Source organism: Aulostomus chinensis, chromosome 13 (genome assembly GCF_037954235.1).
Source record: "Aulostomus chinensis isolate RoL2024-O1b breed Wild chromosome 13, RoL_Achi_v1.0, whole genome shotgun sequence".
Classification (NCBI taxonomy): Eukaryota; Metazoa; Chordata; class Actinopteri; order Syngnathiformes; family Aulostomidae; genus Aulostomus; species Aulostomus chinensis.
The window spans coordinates 17,707,840-17,730,765 of NC_141332.1; the positions used below are offsets into that span (position 1 = coordinate 17,707,840).

The window sequence follows — 22,926 nt, forward strand, 5'->3', positions numbered from 1 at the left end:
TGTGTGTGTGTGAGAGAGAGAGAGAGAGAGAGAGAGAGAGAGAGAGTGTGCGTGCATGTGCGTTGTTTTCTATTTGTCTGGATATGCATTTCTATGAGTGTTTGTGTTTTGGTATTGAAAGAAACCTCTCAACCTTCAGAATGTATCTCAAAGTGTGTATGTCTATACATTCAAGAGACTATGACTTAACAAATGTACAAACTTTCTGGTGAATAATTTAGATTTGAATTTATCTTTGACTTTACTATGAAAGAAAAACCCTTTATCAACATCAAAATGTTCTTGTGGGGCATAGAGGCAACAGTGTATATGTATGTAATATAGTAATAGTGTGTTTCTCTGGCTGTGAATGGATGTGTGTGTGTGTGTGTGTGTGTGTGTGTGTGTGTGTGTGTGTGTGTGTGTGTGTGTGTGTGTGTGTGTGTGTGTGTGTGTGTGTGTGTGTGTGCACGTGCGCTTGCAGGAACGAGACACCGAAAGGCAGCGAGTTGATGAGCTGCTGGAGATGAACATGAGCCTGGAGGCAGACCTGAGGCACTGCAGCAGTGGCGGCAGTGTTCTCGCTCCGGTTAATGCGGTTCAGCACCGTTTCCTCCAATCAGAGCTGGAGTCTGACGAGGAGCTTAGTAACCTGATTGGTCAGAGCACCTGCCTCTCTGCACCTTGTCATTCAAGACATTTTAATTAACTGATAAGAGAAAATATGTTGAGGAAATACCGGCCCATGGTTTATCAATCCAGAATAACCGAGTGATATACTGTAGTATATCAGTTTCTCCTCTTCTCCATATCGCTCTTTCCCCCTCCTCCTTTTTTATTGCTTCCCCCATTATTCTGTATTTTCCCTTCCCTCTGTTTTAGACCAGAAGCCTCTGAGTGTGGAAGTAGGCGAGGCTTCGACGCTGATGATGCTGGAGGAGAACGCAGAGCTGAGGAGACGCCTGGAGGAGCTGAAGGCCCAGCAAGAGGTCAGGGGTCAGGGGGTTGTGACTTGTGGAAGTGATGCAGAAGGATCTATGTCCACCCATTTAAAGGTTAAAGTTCAAATCAGGTCATCAGAATGAAGAACTGACTGGTGTTCGGTTAATGAAACAGCCCTGAGGGTCAGTGGCAGATTAATAAAGGCAGTTTTGGAGTTTATGTGCTTGTCATAACTTTCCTGGATGAATAATAAAAGTAACAACAGAGAATGAGTAGGAAGTGAAACAAGGAAAGCAGGAAGTAACAGTTGTTAACATTTATTTCCTCCCTTGCTGAAGGCTGATTCACCAGATGCGCTGGTGACCCTGGAGATGGAGCATCAGAAGACACTCAGGGAGGTGAGCTCCAAAACCAAAAACAAGTGTGGCATTTTCAGCAGCATGACTGGAATGCAGGAGGTTTGTGGGAGACTAGTCTGCTTTGTCTGACTCAAGGTTGTGCGATTCAATTATACCCAAGAAATATCACCTTCCACAAAAGCATCCTCGAAAACATCAAGTTATTTAAAGTGATGTTGTGATGCTGAGATGTGAAGTTTAGCAGGAAAGTTCTGTTTATTGATACCTCTTTGAACCGCCCTGCCCATCTTTGGGTCCAGAACGTTGGCCCTAGTTGGAGAAAAGTTTGGAGGGCAAGAATTAAGGGCCTGGTTATGAAAAGGGGCCAGCATTTCAACTGCACTATTTCATCTCTGCGGGTTTTCTACCTCATAGATTCGGGTTTAAGTGGGCGGGGTCTTTGCTGTCACTACACATGGCAACAATACTAAATATAATAATACTCTCACAGTCAGATAAAACCTTAATAGAGAGCGTGTGACTCACTAGCACGCTTGTTCATTTTGTGTATTTTTAACTTGGACGGCTCACAGAAGAACATTTCCTTGAAGCTACATGAAATAGCTGCAGGTACAATATTGGTCGAAAGCTGGGCAGATTTGCAGCCTTTTACAAACAGAAATGGCACAGAGGAAACGTTTTCGCTTAACCACTGGAAACTGAACTGTTTTCATTGGTATTACTCTGAATTTCCTCAAATAGTGACCAGAGCTTTTATTAACCTGAGCAGCCCAGGGCACCGCTGTGTTCCAGTCTGCTTCTATTTTTCTTTACCATTGGGATGGAAGGTCTTATTTTATTTTGTCTTTTGTTCAGTATTTTCTTCTGTCTCCTTTTTTTTTCTTTTAATTAACTCTGGTCTTTTATTTTTTGAAATACAGAAGGAAGAACTCTGATGTACTCTCTGGTCTGCAGAGCGGTTTCTATGGTTACTTGTGTGTCTAGAGTGCCTTTGTTGACTGTAGACCACGTAGACTAATTTTATGCCCAAAAAAATCTAGAATCCCTTTTTGTTATTTTTCAATTTTCCTCCTTCAGTTCTTTTTTCTTTTTTGAGCTAAACCTGGTTGAAGTTGGAGTCGAGCGCTCAACTTTAGTCATTTTCCGTTTATTGACAGAAAAAAAGGATAGAAGCATAGAGAAAGAGGAGAAGAGGCAGAGGATATTTAGGTTTGAAAAGCTTGGACACTTTCCATCCATTAAAATCTTATTTTACATTTCAGTTTCACAACTTGAAGAATGAAAACGCCGCTTTGAAGCAGCACATGGAACAGCTGTTGAGCAAACATCAGGACATAGAGGACAAGAGGAACAATGAAGGAGTGAAGAGGTCAGACAGAGAGGAGGTAGGGAAGGAGGAGAGGGGAGTCCAGGGATCTGACTCCTGTAGGGGAGATGGGGAAGGAACACTAAGGATGATGGGAGAGAGGGAGAGACAAGGAGAAATCATTCAGACACAAAGGGAAGCAGGGGTTGGAGAAGAGGTTCTCCATCTTCAAGGGGGGAAAGTGGAACCCTGTGGAGATGAGATCAAGTCCATAAGGAGAGGAGAAGCAGAGGGAGGTCAGAAAGATCGTGAGAGTGAAGAAAACAAACTTAATAAAGACCAGACCTCAATAACAGCAAGCTGCCAAATCCTGAAGCATCCAAAAAGCAGAGATGATAATGGAGAGCCCACAGCGACAGACAAGGTTGTTTACGCTCTTTCTGGTCCGAATGACCTTCTGACAAAACGGCTCAAGGAGGTTCAGGAGGAGGCCGACAGGCAGACCATGGCAGTCCAGGACCTGCGCTCCAAGCTGGTCGAACAGTGCAGGAAAACATGGGAGGCTGAGCAGAGGCTGTTGGTCCGTGAAGCTGAGCTGCCTCATCTGAAGAACGCTGCAGAGAGTCTGGGGGAGGCTCGGCGGCAGATAGAGGTATGTAGGATGAGTGTGGTATCAGCAGCAAATCATATCTATTTTCAGAATTTGCGACTATGTTAAGTATTATATTTGTATATGTTTCTCATGTAGCTCATGTAGCAAACATCATATTGATATTGCTGTGTATAGATCATATTCCTGTTTTTATTTCGCTTTATATTTTTGTTTCTAAGACACCAGGTTCTCAACTTTTTTGGGATAGTCCCTCATTTGCCATCCTACCCAGTTCACGACAAAAAGATGGGCACACATTTCTCCTCTGTGCTGTGCTGAGACTGGCTAAATGCTAGTTAGCTTAACATAGGAAATAGTAGTGGATGGGGAAGTTAGCATACTCCTGTCAAGTGAATAAAAAAAAACTCTTCTCCAAATGGTCTTTGACTGCATTAACAGAACTACGGTTGTATATTGAACTTGCAATTAAAATACCAATATAAAATTATGAGACACTGTAACTTAAGAGTAAAGACATATGGTTTGAAGAACTTTCCTGCAGTGATGTAGCACCTCAAAAGTTCCATTGTAATTGTAATTTTTGGCCACAAAAATGTTTGTAGATGACTAGAAGAGCGACTGCTGATACTAATCACATTCAACTTCAAGATAAAATAAAGATTATATTTCTTAACTCTTTGATGACTTTCGACAGAGGTATGCTAACACTTCCCATCCACCACCATTCATTGCGCTAAGCTAACTAGCAGCGTCTAAGCCAGCGGTCGCCAATAGGTGGATCGCGGTCCGGATCCGGACCCAGACAAATTATAAAAAAAATAATAATAATGGTAATAACAGTAAAAGTGGTGACCAAGCGATTTTAACAGCTTATGTTTCTAAAAATGTTAAACACATTACATAAACTATACATTCATGGTTGGCTATGTTTTTGTTTCAAAATTATAATACCAGTAACGTGACACCTGCGCTATGCAGTTCGTGGTTCAAGAGAAAGATGCATGCTCAAAGAGGAGAAAGGCAGACAATGAGAACCGAACATTTAAAGACGAGTGGACGGATTTGTCTATTTATTCTGCCTCCACGCAGCACTAAGCCCGTGTGCCTGATCCTGTATGCTCCGAGACTGTGGCACTTGTCAAAAGTAGCAATGTGAAGACATATTATTGAATGCACAATAAGACCTATGTGGTCCCCTGCTGGACAATATGTTTCAGATTAATGTGGGGAAAAAAACAGATAATAAATACTGTTGAAATATTATTGAAATGTAGGTTACTTCATTTGATCTGAAAGTTCATTGTTGACCAAACAGACACTGATAAAACAAGCTTAAAGTCTTCAACCATTGGCTAAATGTGCCACTGACTCATAATGCACACCTTAACTTCTGGCTAACATGCAGGCGTAGGCCTATCAGTGAAATCAATTGTCATGAAAAAAAATGCGACAGGCCTCCGGACCCGAGCTTGAAGATGTTTTTTTCTAAACCCATTAGAATTTTAATTGGATACCCCTGTTCTAAGCTTTCTAATGAAGGCAAAGAGGAGAGGAGGGTTTCCATCTTTTTGTCTGGTTCTGATGATAGTGGAAAATAAGTGCATTTTCTAAAAAGTTGACATGCTCCTTGACATATTCCAGTGTTTTAAGCTGAAAAATAGAGTAAAAAAAAAAGAAGTATTTTCCAGTTACCTCATTAAGAAGCAGGTTTGTTGTTTCCTGGTTCATTAATGATGGTGATGATAAAGCAACTGCCTGAAGAGAATCTTGAAGGTGCGATTATCCTGTTTTCATTTGTATTGTGGCTCCTTTGGCAGCTGTCCAGCAAAAGTCACCTCATTTAGCTTTAAAACAAAACAGAAGTCCAGTGAATCTAGCTAGATTCTATTCATTCACCCTGGTCATTGTACTGACATCATGTTAGAGACAAAATGTTTCTGCTTCTCTCCCCCGGGGGCATCAGGTTCTACAGTCAGAGGGCCTGGCCATGGAGGAGGAGCTGTGTCGTCTGCGGAGCCAAGCGGAGCTTCACAGGATGCAAACAACGGTCATTGCCACCCTGGAGGGAGAACGGGCGGCATTAGAGAGAGACAGGGACACGCTACGCAGCTCTGTGGAAGCCCTGCGCACTGCCCAGCGCAAGGTTGGAGAGTACACACGCACAAACACACTCACACACGCATGATGGAGTAGCACCGAACCTTCCGTGATCATCACAGATGTCATTTTACTGCGGGGAAGATGAATGGGGGCACAGAAAAGAAATTGTACAAGTTCAAAAGAGCAGAGGTATTTTTTTTTAATGCGACATAAAAACTCATCGTGGAAAATAACTCTGTGTTCTGTAATCTCTTAAATAGATCATCCGACCACATCAAATATATTTTATTTTTCATCGGGGTTAGGTCGAGTGTGATGTGCTTTATACTCTTGTATCGAGCGAAACAGAGTTTTTAAATTGGAATTACTCACTTATTGACAAGAAACACCTCCCGAGTCAGACAGGAGATCAAAGGTTCAGGTTAACAGCACAATCTATAGTGCATTTGATCTTAATCTTAATGCACAATTGGAAAAAAAGAAGAGAAGCTCAACTCGACTTTTTTCTCCAGTCTCTTTTTATTCTTCTCAGAAATGTGATGCAGAACACTATTTAATGTACTATTTGCAGTAAAATTGCAAGACATCAGAGAAGTTGCAAGCTAGGGAAAAAAAGAACAATGCCAAGTCAGCATTAAAGAAATACCATAAAGGGGTTCATGAATACCTCTAATTCAGACAGAGATGTACTTTATCCCTCTGATCTTATGTTTTACTGAATTCTACCTTTAACAAAGGGTTGGTTTTTTTTAGAGCGGATGTTGGACCTGGTCACGTCTCCGCTTGACATTTCATTGAAATTCTCTCAGCACTGCATGGAAACTATCAACTTATCCTCTCACCTTTTGCATGCGATATTTCAAATCCTCCACCGTGACACCCATCAGTTACATTACTTTGATTTTTCCTATTTGTCACTTAAAAAAAAAAAAACTGCGCTGGACAACGAATTGAAATTTGCTGCACATTTCCAAACAGGAAGATGCTTGTATGGAGCATGGTCTAACAAAAAAATCATTCCTTATAATACATTATATATTCATATTTTTTCCATTGAAAATGATAAAGAATAATTTTTTATATTAATATACTGTATTTATATTGATTTTTTATGGAATATTGCACAGCCCTAAGGGGAAGCAACATCCCAGCAGGCTGTATTTTGTGCCAGTACAGTAAATATGTCAGAGCAAGTGACTCTGCTTGTGTGTGCATGAAGAAACCAATATTGCTGTGTAATATCTTACATAAAGTCATATTTTATTTATTCAGCACCAAGTCTCATGACACATTCCAAATAGAGCAGCTCTAGAATCATACTAGAAATGAAACTTAATAACATTTCATTTAAACCATTAAACCGGATCAAATATAGTGTTCGTTTGATTTCGGAACACCAAATACAGTATATGGTCTACATACAGGAGTTACAACAGAGAAGGTACGTTCTTTTATTTCATTTTATGGATTATATAACTTATTCAGACCACCATAAGAGGCAAAGACTCAGAATTAATGGATACTATAACTGTGTGTGTTCAATGAAACTTGAAATATACTCAACTGCTTTCAGCTGCAGGGGTGAGTAAAACCCAAACAGCAAATTACAAGTCATCGACATTCTCTTTGTCCCTGTTGCTTCCTTGTTCTGTTGATGGAAGTTATCAAACTGAAAAATAACTTGAAAATTAAGTGTTTCATTTTTTTTCCCCCAATGTAAAGCAGAGAAAAAAAGGAATTCCTGGAGACGTTGCAGAGAGGGATTCGTTATTTTAAAAGTGGCAAAAATTATAGTGTAAGAATAATACATGAAGCATTGAGTAGTTTCTGACCAAGAACTTCATGTTATATAAGAAGGAACAAAGAGTACTACTTCCAACTGTAGCTGTGTTGAAAGAAGTCCAAGGCTGACAAGAGTGTTTAATTAGCATTTAAGGGATTAGGACTGGGCGGCATGATGGTGCAGTGGTCGGCACTGTGGCCTCACAGCAAATAGGTTGCGGGTTCAGGGTTCGAGCCCCGGCTCCAGCACGGGGTCTTTCTGTGTGAGTCTGCATGTTCTCCCTGTGCCTGTGTGGGTTATCTCAGCTTCCTCCCACAGTCCAAAGACATCAAGAGGGGACGAGGCTGATTGATACTCTAAATTGACCGTAGGTGTGACTGTGAGTGTGAATGGTTGTCTGTCTCTATGTGTTGGCCCTGAGATGGACTGGCGACCCGTCCAGGGTGAACCTTACGCTCTAAGGCAGCCCTGCGACCCTTAACAGGATAAGCGGTAGAACTGGATGGATGGGTTTAGGACTGACTATGAAAGTCTATTATACAATTGAAAACTGAATTTTATTCATGTTTGAGTTGTGGCTTATATTTTTTACTAACATGGCACTTCTTTTACGTTGCTTTTCAACTTTCACCACTTCAAGGGTTTTATTACATATTTCTTGTATCTCTTTTGTAAGATTTTGAAGTTATTCATTGAGTAGATACAAAACAGTATGTGTCGTGGTACCATATGGTTGATATGACTTGCTTTTTGAGGGGTTTCAGTAAAAATGGAACCATTAATCCCCCTCTATCTCTTTTGCCAGAGTGAGCAGTTAGAGACGAACACCCAGACTCTACGGGCGGAGCTGGAACGTCAGGGACGTAGTTTGGAGACTTCTCGTCGTCGGGAGGAGGAGCTGGAAGCAGAACTCCGTGAAGCGACCCTGGTGGCGGAATCTCTGGTGCGCGTGCGCGACCAGGCGCTGCTGGAAGTGTCACGATTGGAGCAGGAAAAAGAGGCGTGTCAGTCAGAGTTGGATGACCAACGGAAGGAGGGGAGGCAGAGGAAGAGGGAGGCAACAAGACTGAGGCAGCAGCTGGAGAGCACGACCCTGGCGCTGGAGCACAGCAACAAGAGAGCCCGGGCTCTGGATGCTGAACACAGGTACACACACTCATGTACACTCACACACACACACACACACACACACACACACACACACACACACACACACACTCACGTATGCACGCGCACACACACACACTTAACCTTGATCACAAGCTGTTAATTAACAGCAAAAGGCATCAGAGGGAGGTACTTGGCTGCAACATGCATTTATCTATATTGTCAACTTTATCTTCATTCACCCTGGGTCTGACGTCTCTAGTGTGTGTTTGTGTGCAGACGTGTGTGTCAGCAGTTGGCTGAGTCGAAGGAGCTCTGCACTCGGCTGCAGGACCTGGAGAAGGAGCTCAGCACTCGATTAACCAGTGCTGAGGAGGGTAAACAGCAGCTGCAGGAGGAGTGCACAGACACGCAGGCCAAGATTAGCTTACTGTCACAGGTGTGTGTGTGTGTGTGTGTGCGCGTGTTTGTGTGAGTGTGTGTGTGATAGTTATGTCTCTGACAGTGCATAAACACTCTGTTGCAGGGAAACTCAACACAGTTTAACCTGGAGCAGGGATTAGAGTCCATGGTTGAAACTATGATTTTGCCAAAAATATGAATGCAGTATGTTGATATTGACAAAATGACAAAACTGAAAAGATTCAAAGAATGGAGTTTGCTTTCTTTAATCACTGGACTCAACAGTGTCCATATGTGAAAGAAATGTTTGAGGAAATATTGGCATCTCAGTAGGAATCACTCAACGATCTCAGTCTAGAAGAAAGTGTTGGACCAGAAAACCACGCCAATAATTCTGTCTTAATTTTGTTTGTATTTACAGGTTCTCATGATGATGACAGATGTTCACACTACCAGTTGGCTGTAATACTTTAACACTTCATATCCCATCTCTCTCTCTCTCTCTCTCTCTCTCTCTCTCTCTCTCTCTCTCTCTCTCTCTCTCTCTGTGTCATCAGGATCTAACCAATGAACAGACTCGTTCTCACAGTCTAGCCACTGAAGTTGAACGTCTCGGCAAGAAACTTAAAAAAGCTGAGACTGAGCTAAAAGGAGCGACAGATTCTCTCAACCAATCACAGGAGAGAATCAGGTCTCTCGCCACCCAACTTAATAAGTGTGAATATCTTCTTCAGTCGGGGATGAGAAGAGGAAATGCTGATTATACATCTAATTCAAATTCAGACATTTCAAACAAAATGCACATTCATCAGACACAAACTCAGGAGATTTCCCCTCTGGGTCCCTCCTCTCCTGAAGCTGGCAAAGGTCATGACCTTTCCATGACCCCTGATAACACCACAGGAGAGACTGAGAGGCAGCTGAGTGGAAGGCTGATAGAGCTGGAGAAAGAGGTGTGTATATGAATATTTTCCTCTGCGTGTGTGTTTGGGCCTTTGGATTTAATTACACATTACCTGCAGTTAGATAATGTATTATATGACGGTGAAATTCTTGCTCGAGGGACATTGACGACTATCAGCTCATACTAGCTACCTCTTCCCAAGTGCTGCTCTTTATTTCCAGAACCACAGCTTTATCTCTGCTCATCAGTTTTCATAATGTCACCGCAGCTGCTGTTAATCTTCCTTATCTTACGGCTGCTTCTCTCTCTCTCTCTCGCTCTCTCTCTCTCTCTCTCTCACTCTAGCACACACGCAGCCCTATAACCTCTTAGCATCAAGCTATATGGGGCGGCTTCAGCACCGCCAAGGACGGAAATTTATTCAGTTCTTTTCTCCATAGAGTCAAAACTTTCATTTTTGAAAGAAAGTGTTCTCGTCCAAGGTGGTGCAGGAAGGCTTGATGGAGCAAAGTGCAAAAAAAGTGAAGAATTTTAAAAAGAAAACAAGTTGCAAAGCAAGTTGAAATCCCCCGTGCAGCAGTATAACTCAGTCACTAGACAGTCGACTGAGTGAAGAATCCAAAATGCAAAATGCAAAATGCAAAATGCAAAACAAAAAAAAACCCCAGCTGGTGCCACCAGAACTCAGCGCCAGATGATTCAAACACAAAATGCTGCTGCAGTTTTTTTTTTTTTTTTTTTTACATAAAAACACCACATGGTTAAGTGGAAGTAAAGCTGAGTTACTGCAAACTTAATATTGCAGTTTTCAGATTCAGTTTATAGTTGTTCTAGTTTTGCGAAATATTCTTTCATTTATCAGAGCAGTAATAACAAAAAAGGTGTACAAATGTGCTGACTGGATTTTTGTACATATGAGAACATTTGGCAACAGCTGTGAAAAGAATATACAGAGTGAATCTGATAGTTTATAGTTTGCTTAAATGTTATTTAAGAAAGTCCAGCTGCTGTTTTAGTAGAATGTGAAATAATCTGGATATTTTGGATTAGGGATATCCCAATATATCGACTGTGTATCAGTATCGTCCGATATTTGCCTTGCTGACTGTCATCGAACATCTGAAAATGACATTAACAGACAGCTGAGACCAACATTTATGCATTGATGTGAAATTGTTTCAGAAATGTGAGAGATTAAAAACCTGATATCAGCTAAATTATTTTTTTAAACGCTGGTATGAATCTCAGTTCAGAGTTTGATCACTGGTTCCTATATTCTGGATGTATGGTGGGAGTGTAGCACTGCCCTTTAACTCACTTCCTCCAAAAGAAAATTCTTTTTTCCCCCTCTCTCTCTCTTGTCTCCTCACACTGATTACCTCTGTCTCAGAAAGCAGTGGCAGTTGCCGGGCAGGAGGCTCTGCTGTCCCGACTGTCTCAGTCCCAGGAGGCCTGTGAGCACTTTAAGGAGCAGCTGGAGGCTCTTCGCCGACACTCCCTCAGCCTGCAGGACTCCTGCACCAGACTACAGACTCTCAACACTCAGCTACAGGTGACCTCACACACAGACCGTCCACCACGTCCATCCATAATTCAAACAAGTTTATCGGACCGAAAGAAATTCACCCTCCCTTTGTTGGTATCCTCTTTTTTTTTTTGTTCACACACCCTTGGCATGTGATACTTGACACACACACACACCGTTGAGTTTCCTGTTGAAAGAGGTTCCCTTGCAAATGTGTGTCTGAAGGCAGCTCAGTTATATCAGGGGGTGCAGGACTGGACGTGAAAACAGCGAACTAAATGTTAACTAAATCTTATATGCGTGCAACTGCTTCTCTCCTGGAATCAGTTATTTCCTGGAGTCACTGCTGGTTGCCTGGCAACTGCTGTGGTCTCTGCAGTATTAATAATCTCATCAAACTCAAAAGAACATTTGAGTTGAAAACACTGAATTTAGATGTTTAGTTTTGAAAAAGTGTGCTTTTTAATTACGGTGGCAAAACAAAACTCAGCAATTGCTGCGGGAGATTTGCTGAGACCTGTGTGAGATGAGCACATGGACAATTTTTCCATACAATTTTTCAATAAAATGACAACAAAAAGTTTCATGAACAAAACTAAAAACCCTTTAGCGAATCAGAAAAGATCATGGTCAAAGCCACTGCTGCTCACCATGTCCAGGTGATTATTCACCTTTACCTGCAAAACTACACCTTCTTTCCAATGGAGGGAAATTCAAATTCAAAACAAAAAAAAACTTTCTTAGAACTGCAGTGCCTGAAAAGGTGAGAGTCTAATCTCTGGTTGCCCATTCATGTTATTGTACTTTTACAGCTGCACAGTTGCTGTAAAATACTTGATCCTGCAGGCAGGGTCAAATACTGTCTTGTTCTGTATCGCGCTAACAGGTGGAGCAAGCATCTTTGAACTCCCAGCATGCAGCGGTGTTGGCGCGCTGTAGTGAGAGCGAGGCCCGCTGTGCAGCTCTGGAGGCCGAGTCTAAAGTGTGGGCGCGGGAGCGAGTGGAGTCAGCGGCCAGGATGGAGGCTCTACGGTGTGACCACGAAAGGATGACAGTGCTGCAGCAGCGGCAGGAGGTGGAGCTAGAAGAGTTGCTGGACAAGCATTCTCAGCTACGGAGCAACAACCGCAGCCTTGAAGCCCAGCATCGAGAGCTGGAGGCCAGGTGCACACATACAGACTCAAACTCATTCAGAATCTTTTCTGGCTAACAAGGACAGAAACACACCTGCCCTTTGAGTACTATAATTAAAGTTCCGCGTGTGTGCATGTGTGTGTATGCGTGTGTGCAATCTCAAGGTACAAGGAGCTCTTGGATGGTAAGACCCAGCTGGAGGAGAGAGAGCGAGAGATGAGAACAGAAAGGGAGGAGATGGAAGCAGAGGCCCAGAGGAGGCTGGAGACAGAGCGAGAGCTGGAGAGGCTGAAAGAAGACAGCGAGAGGTGACAGATAAACTCTCCAGTCTGCTTCCTCTGTGTCGCATGCCCCGAGATCCCATCATGCTTCCGCCCCCACACTCATGTTAATTTGAACAAAGGAGAGCAGCAGCCTTAATGCTTTCAAGGCACAGGAGGCAAGACAGGAAGTTGTTTTCATGCAAATGCAGCATAGGAAGTCCAGTTTGCATTTGGCTGAAGACAAAACAGCAGGATAAAAATGCAGCAAATGTAATAACTGCTAGCAAACGTGTCCGATTTTTCTTGTTAAAAAGTTTGACATTTGAAAGCTTTACATGTTTAAGTATATTTGAGCTTGCAGAGACCTGAGGCTGAGTGCATATTACATTTTGTCAGGTTTTTAATCATCGTGAGCTACTTGTTGCCATAGTAACATTTGCCATAGTCAGTTAATCAACCAGATTGTCCAAACTGATCACTCACAGGTTTCTAATGATTGGTTGCCAAACCGAAGAGAGGAAAGCCTGGTTAAACTGATGACACTGTCATTTAGCGAGTAGCCGATGCATTCAGAACTGCACATTAGACTTGTTAATCACGGATGACTCGATGGTATCTCTAAACTCAAAAAAGGCACTATATTTTTTAACTTTTGGGCAAAAAAACAATTTCATCATCACCCAGAGATGCAAAAATGAATCCATTAGTCAACTGAAAATTAATCAAAATTAATTATATCTCTTTTGATAATTAATTAACTTCTCCCCCCAAAAGTCAAACTTTTGCAGTTTCCAGGCTTTTAAAATATCAGGAACTGTAGCTTCTACAATTCTACAATTTCATTTAGCAGACGCTTTTGTCCGAAGCGACGTACAACACAAGCAAGAATTTAGACTTAAGCTTAGCTTGTTTGTCTTTCGACACTGAAAATGGAGTCTTTAGGTTTTGCACTGTTTGAATGTGTCACTTTGGGTTCTGGGAAAATGCAATGTTTAAAATATTATTAGTTATATTAAAGACTAAAAGATTCAGCAGTTAATCATGAAAAACAATGATCAGATTCATCAAGGGTGAAAATAATTGTTAGTGCAGCTCTAAAATGAATATCAGCATTGAAAAATCAGTGGGGCATTCGTTAACTGATTAGCCAAGAAAATAAATCCATTATTTTTGTGGTCCTAAAGAAAATATATGGACTGTAGCTGTAGTTATGTTTTTTCAGTTTTTCATGTGATTCAGTTTGAACTGAAGTTTGAAGTTTGATTCCAGAATCAATTTGTAACCACACCGGAAAGATAAAATGCTCAACAATGTTTATTACAGAATATTTCTAAGAATATTACCAAATCCCCCACCCACAGTGATCATTAGATCTCATCTCATTACAGTTTTTATCACAAAGAGAGATGATTGCTTACCTCTGTAATGTTTCTGTTTTGCAAGTCTAAAACCACCCAATGACTCCCGTAATGGTCTTTAACTGTTTTTCTTTTTTCCGACATGAAGTCAGATGTATCTATTAGTGGTTGTATGGGTTTGTGAGGACTCATCTGTAATAATATAATAATGAGCTTTATCACTTAACTTTTCAGGACACAAAGAAAAGAGGGCGATAAATAAAGCCTGTGTGTGTGTGTGTGTGTGTGTGTGTGTTTTGCAGGCTCCAGGCCCAGCAGAAGGAGTGGTTGGCGTCACAGGCGGAGCTGCTGGCTCACGGCTCGGTGCTGAGGGGGGAGCTGAGCGCCTCTCTGCTGGAGAGGACTCGACTGGAGGGGGAGCTCAGTGCCTTGAAGGAAACAAACCAGAACCTGGACCTGAGCAGCGCCCGGCTCACCAGCCAGTACCAGGTATTCAGTGAGGACACAGAAATATTCCCATAAACAGGTGTTTTATATTCAAGCTGCCAGTTTACTATTTTCATGCAAAATAGGATTTAACATTTTACTGTGAAGACGCTTTGATTCTTCACACGTGAAAGCACATTTATTTGAAGCATTGTTTGGCTTTTGAACAAAACATATTGGATGTTTATGGCAGGTTTTAAAGATGATTCTTTATAGCTGTGCGGTCATATCAGTGAGGAACAGTGACTGAGTGATTTCTAATACTTGGACTTCAAACCAATTTAAGCTTGACAGGAAAATCAGGGAAAATGATTAATTGATCTAAACAGCACATGAATACCAAACAAATGTGAAAATGAATATCTGGATATTGTTTCGCCTTCAGGTCAGTTTTAATCTTCTGTGTAATGCTGTCAAACAAGTGCTGAATATTGAAAATCAAGCAGGAAAGTCTCCAGTTGAGGGATCGCAGAGGTTGAAATTGATTTTCCGTAAAGGTTTTATGAAGTCCACCAGCAGAGGTTTCGATATGCTGCTTCGTCCATCTGTTCGTGAAAACTCCCCTTCATCACCTCTGCTTGTAAAAAGCCTCTGAAGGACATTTGGTCTGTCTGCTAAAAAATACATACAGTTATGGCAGACACACAAAGTCATTTCAGGACTAAACCATGGTCAGTGGTGGCCCTCCATTCCCGCACTCTTTTCACCAGCATTTCAAACATTTAACTATCAAATTAAGTCATTTACGGTCATCTGTCTCACATGAGTCACATCAGATGAGTCTTTATATATATAAATAGTCACAAATCTGTGTGTTTTTGTGTTTAAATCACATTTTTACAGGTTTCTTCTGTTTTTGCTCTTATAACTACAGCATCTTATAGAAATAAACCACATCTGTGGCATATAAGAATCGTCAGGTTACTTTTTTGTGTGTGCACAGATTAATCAAACAAGATATCAGGGGTTGCGTCCTCTGTAAGTCATGTCACGCTCAGAGAGTGCGACATTAAAGGAGGGAGACGCGGATTCGACGTGGAAAAAACGTATAATTTATTGTTAACAAAACGCAAAGATCAACACAAGACAAACCATAACGTACAATGGAGTGTGGTTATCAGTAGCATCAGTGGTGAGTGTGAGTGTGTGCATGAGTGTAAAGGGGGTGTGTATGTGCGCGATGTGATGGATGCAGAGAACTAAACAAGACAAAACACAAAGGACGCAACCATCGCTCCGACGTGAGCCAGAAGGAGTGAGCGAGAGAGAGCGCGGCCGGGTTGGCCGTCTGCCTTGTAGCTGGGAGACGCCGGGCCCAGGTGCTCCCAACCAGCTTAATTAATCAGCAGCTCCACCCCGTTAAGCTCCAACCTGGAAAGGGAAGGAAGTCAACATAACTGATGCCACGCCCCCACAGTCAGACTAGCTATTTTCCATTGTTTCCTGTCTTTATAACCAAATAGTTGCTAATATATTGCTGCACTGCAGCTTAATATTTATCATACAGACCAGAAAATAGTGTGGATCTTCTCATTTGACTCTTACCAGCAAGCAAAAGCTCCAAAAAATGTTGAACTATTCCTTTAAATCAACCAGAAGCAGACTAAACACGCAGCTGTTGCTTCCCCTGTTGAGTCTAATAGGCCTAATCTGTCACTCTGGTTTAGTTTAGCCTACAGACAGATGTTTGCAGATGATTGCAGAATCTCTAAGCAAGGGACAAGAATTTCGGGATCAGCAGCAGTCTGGTTTCAGTTAGTCTGAGTAGTATTGATTAATTTCATTTGATTTACAGTCCCTCAGGAGAGCGATAAAGGTGGAACGCATTGGTTGAAGTGCAATCTGGCAGCCCATCTGCTATCGACAATCAAACTTTATAGTTTGACCGTCTTCACATGTTAGTTTTCAAGCAATCCAGTCATAGACGTACTCTCTCAATGTTTTTGTGCTTCAAGTGATCAACTGGACTGTAAACTATAACCTGCAAATATTTAAAGGGATAGTTCACCCAAAAAAGAAAGCGCGGTCATCATCTGCTCACCGTCACAACGACAGAGGGTTGGGTGAAGTTTTTTTGAAGTGTTTGAAGTAATCTCCCCAAACAGCTGAAGTGAACGGAGACCAACTTTTACAAGTACAAAAAAATACATGTTGAAACCATAAAAAATGCATCAGTACTGCTCGTCTTAAGTAATCCAAGTGTCCTGAAGCCTCGGAGTGCCAAGTTGTTTAGTAAAACATCACTGGTCCCATCATGTCTGGGAGTTCCAGGCTACAGTGAACAGTGGGGTTAAAACCAGTGAAGGTACCAAGAGTCGGGGCACGCTGGAAAACAAATCAGAATCAGGAGGTGCAAATCTGGAATACAGGAAAAATGTTCAACGCAGGTGCTGCCACGCCTTCTCATTTGGATCAAATGCTGCGTCTTTTGCATGTTTGGTTTCTGTAAGGCTGATTACTCAAGCTTTCTTAGAGCAGCTAATATCTGAGCGAGGGCTAATATATTTCTTCTCTGTTTGTCCAAAGGATGGCAATGATATCAGCTGGTCCACCACTTGACTTGTTACCATTCCTGACTCCCAGCTTCCTCCCAACACCTTCAGCAACACTACCAGCTTGACGTTACCAGTTTAGAATTAAACATTGATGTTCCCATTAAGATTGACCTACAGCTGTTGTTGATGTTGACAGCATTTTATGACTTGATCTTGAGCGCCGCTTTGCCTCGTTCAATCTCTCAGCATGACTCTGGGCTTGCAGTCTTAAGAAATGTTTGCAGAACTCGTAACCATTTCTAGTTCAGTCACAAATTAGTTGTTTCTCTGTTCCTGTTTGCACTGCACATCTTTCCTTGCCAGGAAAGTGTTTATTTAGAGACGGTTTTCAAAGCTTACAAGTACGGTCCTGCTAACTACTATTCAACTACATCCGGACTGATGTATATATTTCTTTGAAGATAATTTTTCAAGTCGTTCTGCTCTTGTGTACTTGTTCATTCCCTTTGATTGTGTGCGGACACATGCATGCCTGCACGCACGCACGCACGCACGCACGCACGCACGCACACCATCTTGGGGATTCATTTATAAATACGCCGACTACTCACTCTGAGGGGTGAGCAAGCAGATGCATAAACTACATGCTCTGATCTTGTCCTTGCTTTGATAAGTGCCCATCCCGATATGTGTTCATCATGTGTGTGTGTGTGTATGTGTGTGTGTGTGCGTGTGTGTGCGTGTCTGTGTGCGCACGTGTGTATGCAGCTGTTGACCCAGCTGAAGGGGAACATGGAAGAGGAGAACAGACATTTAGTAGAGCAGAATCAGAGTCTGCTTAAGGAGAACCGGACCTTATTGGAGAAGAGCATGGAACGCCGTGAACAGCACTACTCACAACAGATAGAGTACCAGTAAGCGTGTTCACACACACACACACACACACACATACACACACACCACACACACACAGAAACTGAAAGTAGTGACAAGATGAGATGAAGTGTATTCTCACTTTGCTGCAGGGTATCTTGTTGGATTGTTGGACAGCAGACTCTATGAAAGAGCTCCTTCTGTGACATTTAGAACTGGAAGTGGTAACATTGCCTGTACTCCCACCAGTTCATAAAATACTTGTATGCATGTTTGACTCTCACAGACCGACTGCACTCAGCAGTAGGACTGTTAAATATTAAATGGACTGGAAGCAGATTAGACCGGATCTTACAGTGACCACTCGAAAGCAGTGGGAGGCAGAGCTTACAGTCATCAGGCTCTTCTCCTGTTTGTCCAGTTTGAGGCCTTGAGGCAGAAAACCTCCTGTTTAGGAGCAGACTGAAGTTAATGAAGGACAGACTCAGGCTTGACTTAAACTTTCCTCCTAAATATGCTTTTAGGGGATCACCCATGATGCACTGCCTCCCCCCTCCTTCTACATCTGTATGTAGTCATATCCCATTTACAGTATGCATGTTAGTAGCATCTTCTCTCTCCTGTAGTCGTGTGCTTTTTCTTCTTCTCCTGCACCGGCTCAAGGGAAAATTTGTAGAGTCCGGATCAGAGCTTGGTTTTATTTGAGAAGTTTAGAGGCAAAGCCTGGCCTGACATCCACGGCACAGCATGTTCGCAAAGACTTTTTCTTACAAGAGGTACACAATAGATGATAGGAGTCACAGATAGCAATCAGGCTTTGCTTCCTGCCTGTGAAACTACATTGAGAATTTAAATTATCCCATTGTGTGCACAAACAAATATATGCGCAGGAACATTTCATAAATGAGGCTCAATGAGTGAAATTTGTCATATATTACAATTGTGGTTTTGCTTTTGTTTCTCGTTGAATTACTGATGCAAGTGTCACTGCGGCATGTTTTTCAAGCAGCTTCTTGCTGTTTTTTTAGGATTAGCAGCAAAAATCTAAGATATACAAGTACAATACAAAAAGCTAGGAAAATATCAATAAAATAGAATAAAGGAACACAAATATCATTACACAAGCCTGAGATGATAAATCTTGCTGGTCCGTGGGAAGTGATCAGTTCTGTTGAGCACTACAGATTTTTTAAAATGCATATTGGAAGAGCTCATAAACTTTCCTGGCTCTCAGGAACGTCAGCGAGACTATTTATTTCCATTTTAAATGTGTGGAAAAATACACACGCAAGTCACTTTATTAGGCGGACGATCAAATACGTCGCATATTCTGTCTTTCAACGAGATCAGTTTTGATTGGTAAAGTCGGTGAGGTTTTAATTGAACTACACGTTACTGAGCTTGTACTTTGCAGTAGTGTTCTGGTATTCATGTTAATAAAAGGTGTCAATAATATTCTACCTCTATCGTGTTAAGAGTGGAAAAAATACTGGAAATACTTCCACAGTTTCAGAGTCAGAAATACCCGAATGATTCCCATGGCGAGAGCTTATAGAACTATAGAGAGAAATAAGAATAAAATAGAAGTGTGAAATAGAGAAGTAATCAAGTAGAAGTCTATGAAAAGACATATGACAATGTATAAGAAAATAATATGATTAAGCACTATATATAGTATACTATGTGCAAGGAGAAGAAGAAGAATATGAAATATGTGTAGATATAGAAATGTAAATATAAATAACAGCTCTGTATGTGTAATTCCACCCACCAGTGGAGTTGAATTATGACCTCCCTGACTGTGTCGACGCAAACAGAGACACGAGCTTCCTGGTAGAACCAGTGAGCGCAAGACCCTGACAAGTTGGAGAAAAAAACAAACAAAAACAAGACAAATGAGATTGTTTCATTTATGAGACAAACTGTCTTTTCTCTGTCTTAAGTGAAACCGAACCAACATGGACACCCGCTGCCAGCATAAAAATGAGCAGCGGTCTTGATACTAAACTAAATGTGTCATTTTCCATCTCTTTCAACAAGCCTGCGCTTCTCCGCCCATAGCAGTGTGTCAGTATCTAATGGTCAGCTGTCAGGGACTTTATGGTCGGTATTTTTATTCTCAGATGTTTTTCATCCGTGAAAGGTTTGTTGTTGCAGGCAAGATTCAGCTTTGTGTTTGTCTGCAGTACAATAGAACCCCGAAACCTCACCAGCAGCATTCCCATCCTTACCAGAGTCTCTCTTCTGATCAGTTCTTTACATGCATGAGCTCCTTGAATCATTATACACGCGAACACCGATAATGAATGCATGAAATGAATCAAGTAGCCTCCCCCGTCCTCTCTGCTGATTCCTATGTTTTCCTGCAGGGAGAAGCTGAGTGAGCTTCGACGGGAGAAGCAGAAGTTGGTGGAGAAGATCATGGATCAATACAGAGTCCTTGAACCCAGCATGCACCCTCCATCCAGCAAGGCCAAGTACTGTACATAAATACTCCTGTACACTTGAGGCTGTTCTCTTTACCTTAATACACATGCGGGAGTAACAAATCCAATTACAACATTAAAGCCCAACCATCATTTGTTAAGTGTAAAAGGTTAAATTCTGACTTGATGAGATGAATTCAAATAGGGTGAAAGCTGAACAGGTCTCGTGCATCAATAACGTGACTAACTCGAGCAGAGACCTCTGCAAAGGCCAACAGCTCACACTTCTTTTAGACGCAAACAAATCCAGAATTAAATCATCCATATTTGGACCAACGTCTGTGGTATTTTCAAAAAATATAAGAAATATTAAATTAAGTTCTCCTATTTTCCCAAGAATTTAAATGCAATGTAAAAGCAATAGGGGGAAACAGGTAATATAAAGTATTCTATCAGACGGAGAGATTAGATTTGTTTTTCTTTTTACTTTGTCTTTAAAGTGGTCTTACTTAAACTGAAAAATACAAATTGCTCATAAACTGTTAGTCCACTTCATAAATAAAAGTACCATCACAAGCAGTTTTCTCTTCCACACAACAAGAACTCAACAATAAAAGCTCCCTCAATGAGAGATATGTTGTAGAACAGTCGAGTTGTTTTATAGACACTTAAAGTGGATCATATTTTTACTTAAATAAACATCCCTAATCTCCGAGCCCACGCTCCTGAAGCTCATCCCCACCACATAAATCTCTCCTCCGTTTCTCAGGGCACGTTTCACAGCATGCACAACAGAGCTGGCTACTGGTTCACCCTCTGCTAACTTGAATGAGGATAAATAATTGAATCATGCAGTCCTTTTGATTTTATAAATGTTATCAGACCAAATCTATCAAATTTGGACAGTGAAACGAGTCATTTTGCTGGACTTGTGATGTAACATTCTGCTCTGCAGCTTTAGTTTGGAACTAAAAAAAACCCTTTAGCTTGTAGTCACTCTGATGAAAGTTTGTGAACTTTTAAACTTTTGAATATTGTTGTGTACAAATCGCTCACCATGCAGACTTTCCGCATATTATATCACTTCTAAATATTTTCCTTGAAGTACTTTCATTTGTATATGAAATGACACTTGGCACCTTACTGAATAAACAGTTTCATGCAGCACAATGCATTTTTTAAATAATCATATCAGGGCGCTCACACACTGTGTAGTTTTGTCTCTCTCACACGCACGCACGCACGCACACACACACACACACACACACACTTCTAACTCAGCTCCTGTTTGTAAATGGTCCCTGTCCTCTATGTCCAAGCAGGAAATCTAACTGGATTGCCGACAGAATGAAGAAACTAATCAAACCCCGGGGAGGAGCAAGAGAGGGACGCGCCCTCTTCACAGCCGCTGGCAGCGTGGAAAACCTGGCCGACAGTGCTGAATTTACATCAGACACACCTCAGCGTGGTGAGACCACACACACACACACACACACACACACACACACAGCCGCTAGCTTTCTTTCACACACAAACAGCAGTCGACTAGCTTTCACAAAGATATTCTCACATGCTCAGCCCGCCAAGCCATGCTACAGGCATGCATACAAATCATCACATGACCACCAAGTGTACTGGCATTGATACTCTCCTTAGATCTTTCCCTGTCGAGTGCAAACACTTACTGATACCTTTTTTCATCTGCAAACCACATGTTGAAGGAAAATATTCACAGGATGTCGTCCCCTTTTTTAACGCACCTTGACTGTGGAATACATTTGCTTCCTCTGATAGGTCGAATGAACTATGCAGACCATATCAAAGCCGAGATTTAAGCCCTCACAAGCTTTTATGATTTTTTTTTTCTATTTTGACACGTTATTATCACACCCATTTAATTTAAATTTCCTGCTGAGTTTAACAGCAGAAAATTGCAGGTCATTCAGCTTTTTAAATCTCTAAGGAACGCAAATGGGTGAAGTGACCCGTGTGTTCCTTCAAAGCGCAGGAAATGAGTCACTGAAACCAGTTTAGTGAGAGTTCTTCTGCTAATATCTCAGGTACAGTTATTAACTCCAGGTATTTCAACAATGGTAAAGTCACAAAAGTGTCATGACAAAGCAGGTTTTCAGACACATGAATGGTTTACATGGTTAAGTTTAGATCTTGTTTGAGGTATAATTTGTGTAAAACAACAGCCTGATGGTGGAGCTGGAGGGAGGAGCGCAGGCGCTAGCGCAGAGGTTTGAATGGGCCTTAGTTTAGCTTCATAATCCCTGAAACCTGGCTTCATAATTCCATCGGATCACCAGTCCATTGCAGGGCCATCAGGAGCAATTAGGGGTTCAGTATCTCGCTCAAGGATACTTGGACATGGTCACCGGGGGAAGTGAGGATCAAACCAGCGACACTTCTGTTGCTAGACAGTCACTCTACCTCCACCATGCCGAGAATTATTGATAATTAAGATGGGACAATGATCAGCAGACCAGCCTCTTAGAACTGGGCTGATCAATGCGGGACAGGACAGGAACCCCCAAGCGAGAACTTTTCTGAGCCAGGCTTCCACTGGTGATAGTGGACCAGTAGTTGTTGCTCCATTCATAGAATCATCCTGGACCTGACAGAAGAAGGAAACCACAGGGAACCCAGGTTCCTTGCTGACATCAAAAAGGGGGACCCGTCTGTACCATGATGATGTGCGCTACCATAGATAGGAGGTCCAAGCCTGACTAGTTAAGGACTTAAAAGGTTTCAGGAGAGTTCTATTGAAGCTCTCACACTCCTTGTTGCCTGGGTGAAAGGGGGACACACAGCTGGTGGTTTAAACATTTCTCAAAGCTCCTGACCTGCCAGCTTTAACCCAATTTA

General features: G+C 41.8%; 2 protein-coding genes and 1 long non-coding RNA gene across 4 annotated transcripts in view; 1 reads left to right on the plus strand and 2 right to left on the minus strand.

The window, feature by feature from the left end:
- Positions 1–22,926, plus strand: part of ccdc88b (coiled-coil and HOOK domain protein 88B) — a 42,546-nt gene that overhangs the window by 18,031 nt on the left and 1,589 nt on the right. The window contains exons 12-27 of one of the 2 annotated variants that reach the window (XM_086221759.1): positions 464–638; positions 862–968; positions 1,260–1,319; positions 2,543–2,649; positions 2,683–3,238; positions 5,163–5,342; positions 7,888–8,228; positions 8,469–8,628; positions 9,149–9,544; positions 10,886–11,047; positions 11,907–12,184; positions 12,319–12,462; positions 14,078–14,264; positions 17,525–17,670; positions 19,999–20,106; positions 21,378–21,523. In XM_086221759.1, coding sequence (XP_086077885.1) covers positions 464–638; positions 862–968; positions 1,260–1,319; positions 2,543–2,649; positions 2,683–3,238; positions 5,163–5,342; positions 7,888–8,228; positions 8,469–8,628; positions 9,149–9,544; positions 10,886–11,047; positions 11,907–12,184; positions 12,319–12,462; positions 14,078–14,264; positions 17,525–17,670; positions 19,999–20,106; positions 21,378–21,523 — 3,253 coding nt within the window. Of the gene's footprint in view, positions 1–463; positions 639–861; positions 969–1,259; positions 1,320–2,542; positions 3,239–5,162; positions 5,343–7,887; positions 8,229–8,468; positions 8,629–9,148; positions 9,545–10,885; positions 11,048–11,906; positions 12,185–12,318; positions 12,463–14,077; positions 14,265–17,524; positions 17,671–19,998; positions 20,107–21,377; positions 21,524–22,926 lie in introns of both variants that reach the window. The other variant, XM_086221758.1, reaches the window with a different exon arrangement.
- LOC147251239 (uncharacterized) lies at positions 5,096–11,362 on the minus strand. The gene is made up of 3 exons (XR_015118890.1): positions 11,197–11,362; positions 10,875–11,010; positions 5,096–5,258 (listed from the first exon to the last, which is right to left on the minus strand). It is a non-coding gene; the product is annotated as an uncharacterized LOC147251239 (long non-coding RNA).
- macrod1 (mono-ADP ribosylhydrolase 1) overlaps positions 15,389–22,926 on the minus strand; it is a 130,634-nt gene continuing 123,096 nt past the window's right edge. Inside the window, exon 10 of the mRNA XM_086221761.1 lies at positions 15,389–15,632. Coding sequence (XP_086077887.1) covers positions 15,604–15,632 — 29 coding nt within the window. The 3' untranslated portion in view covers positions 15,389–15,603. The remainder of the gene's footprint in view (positions 15,633–22,926) is intronic.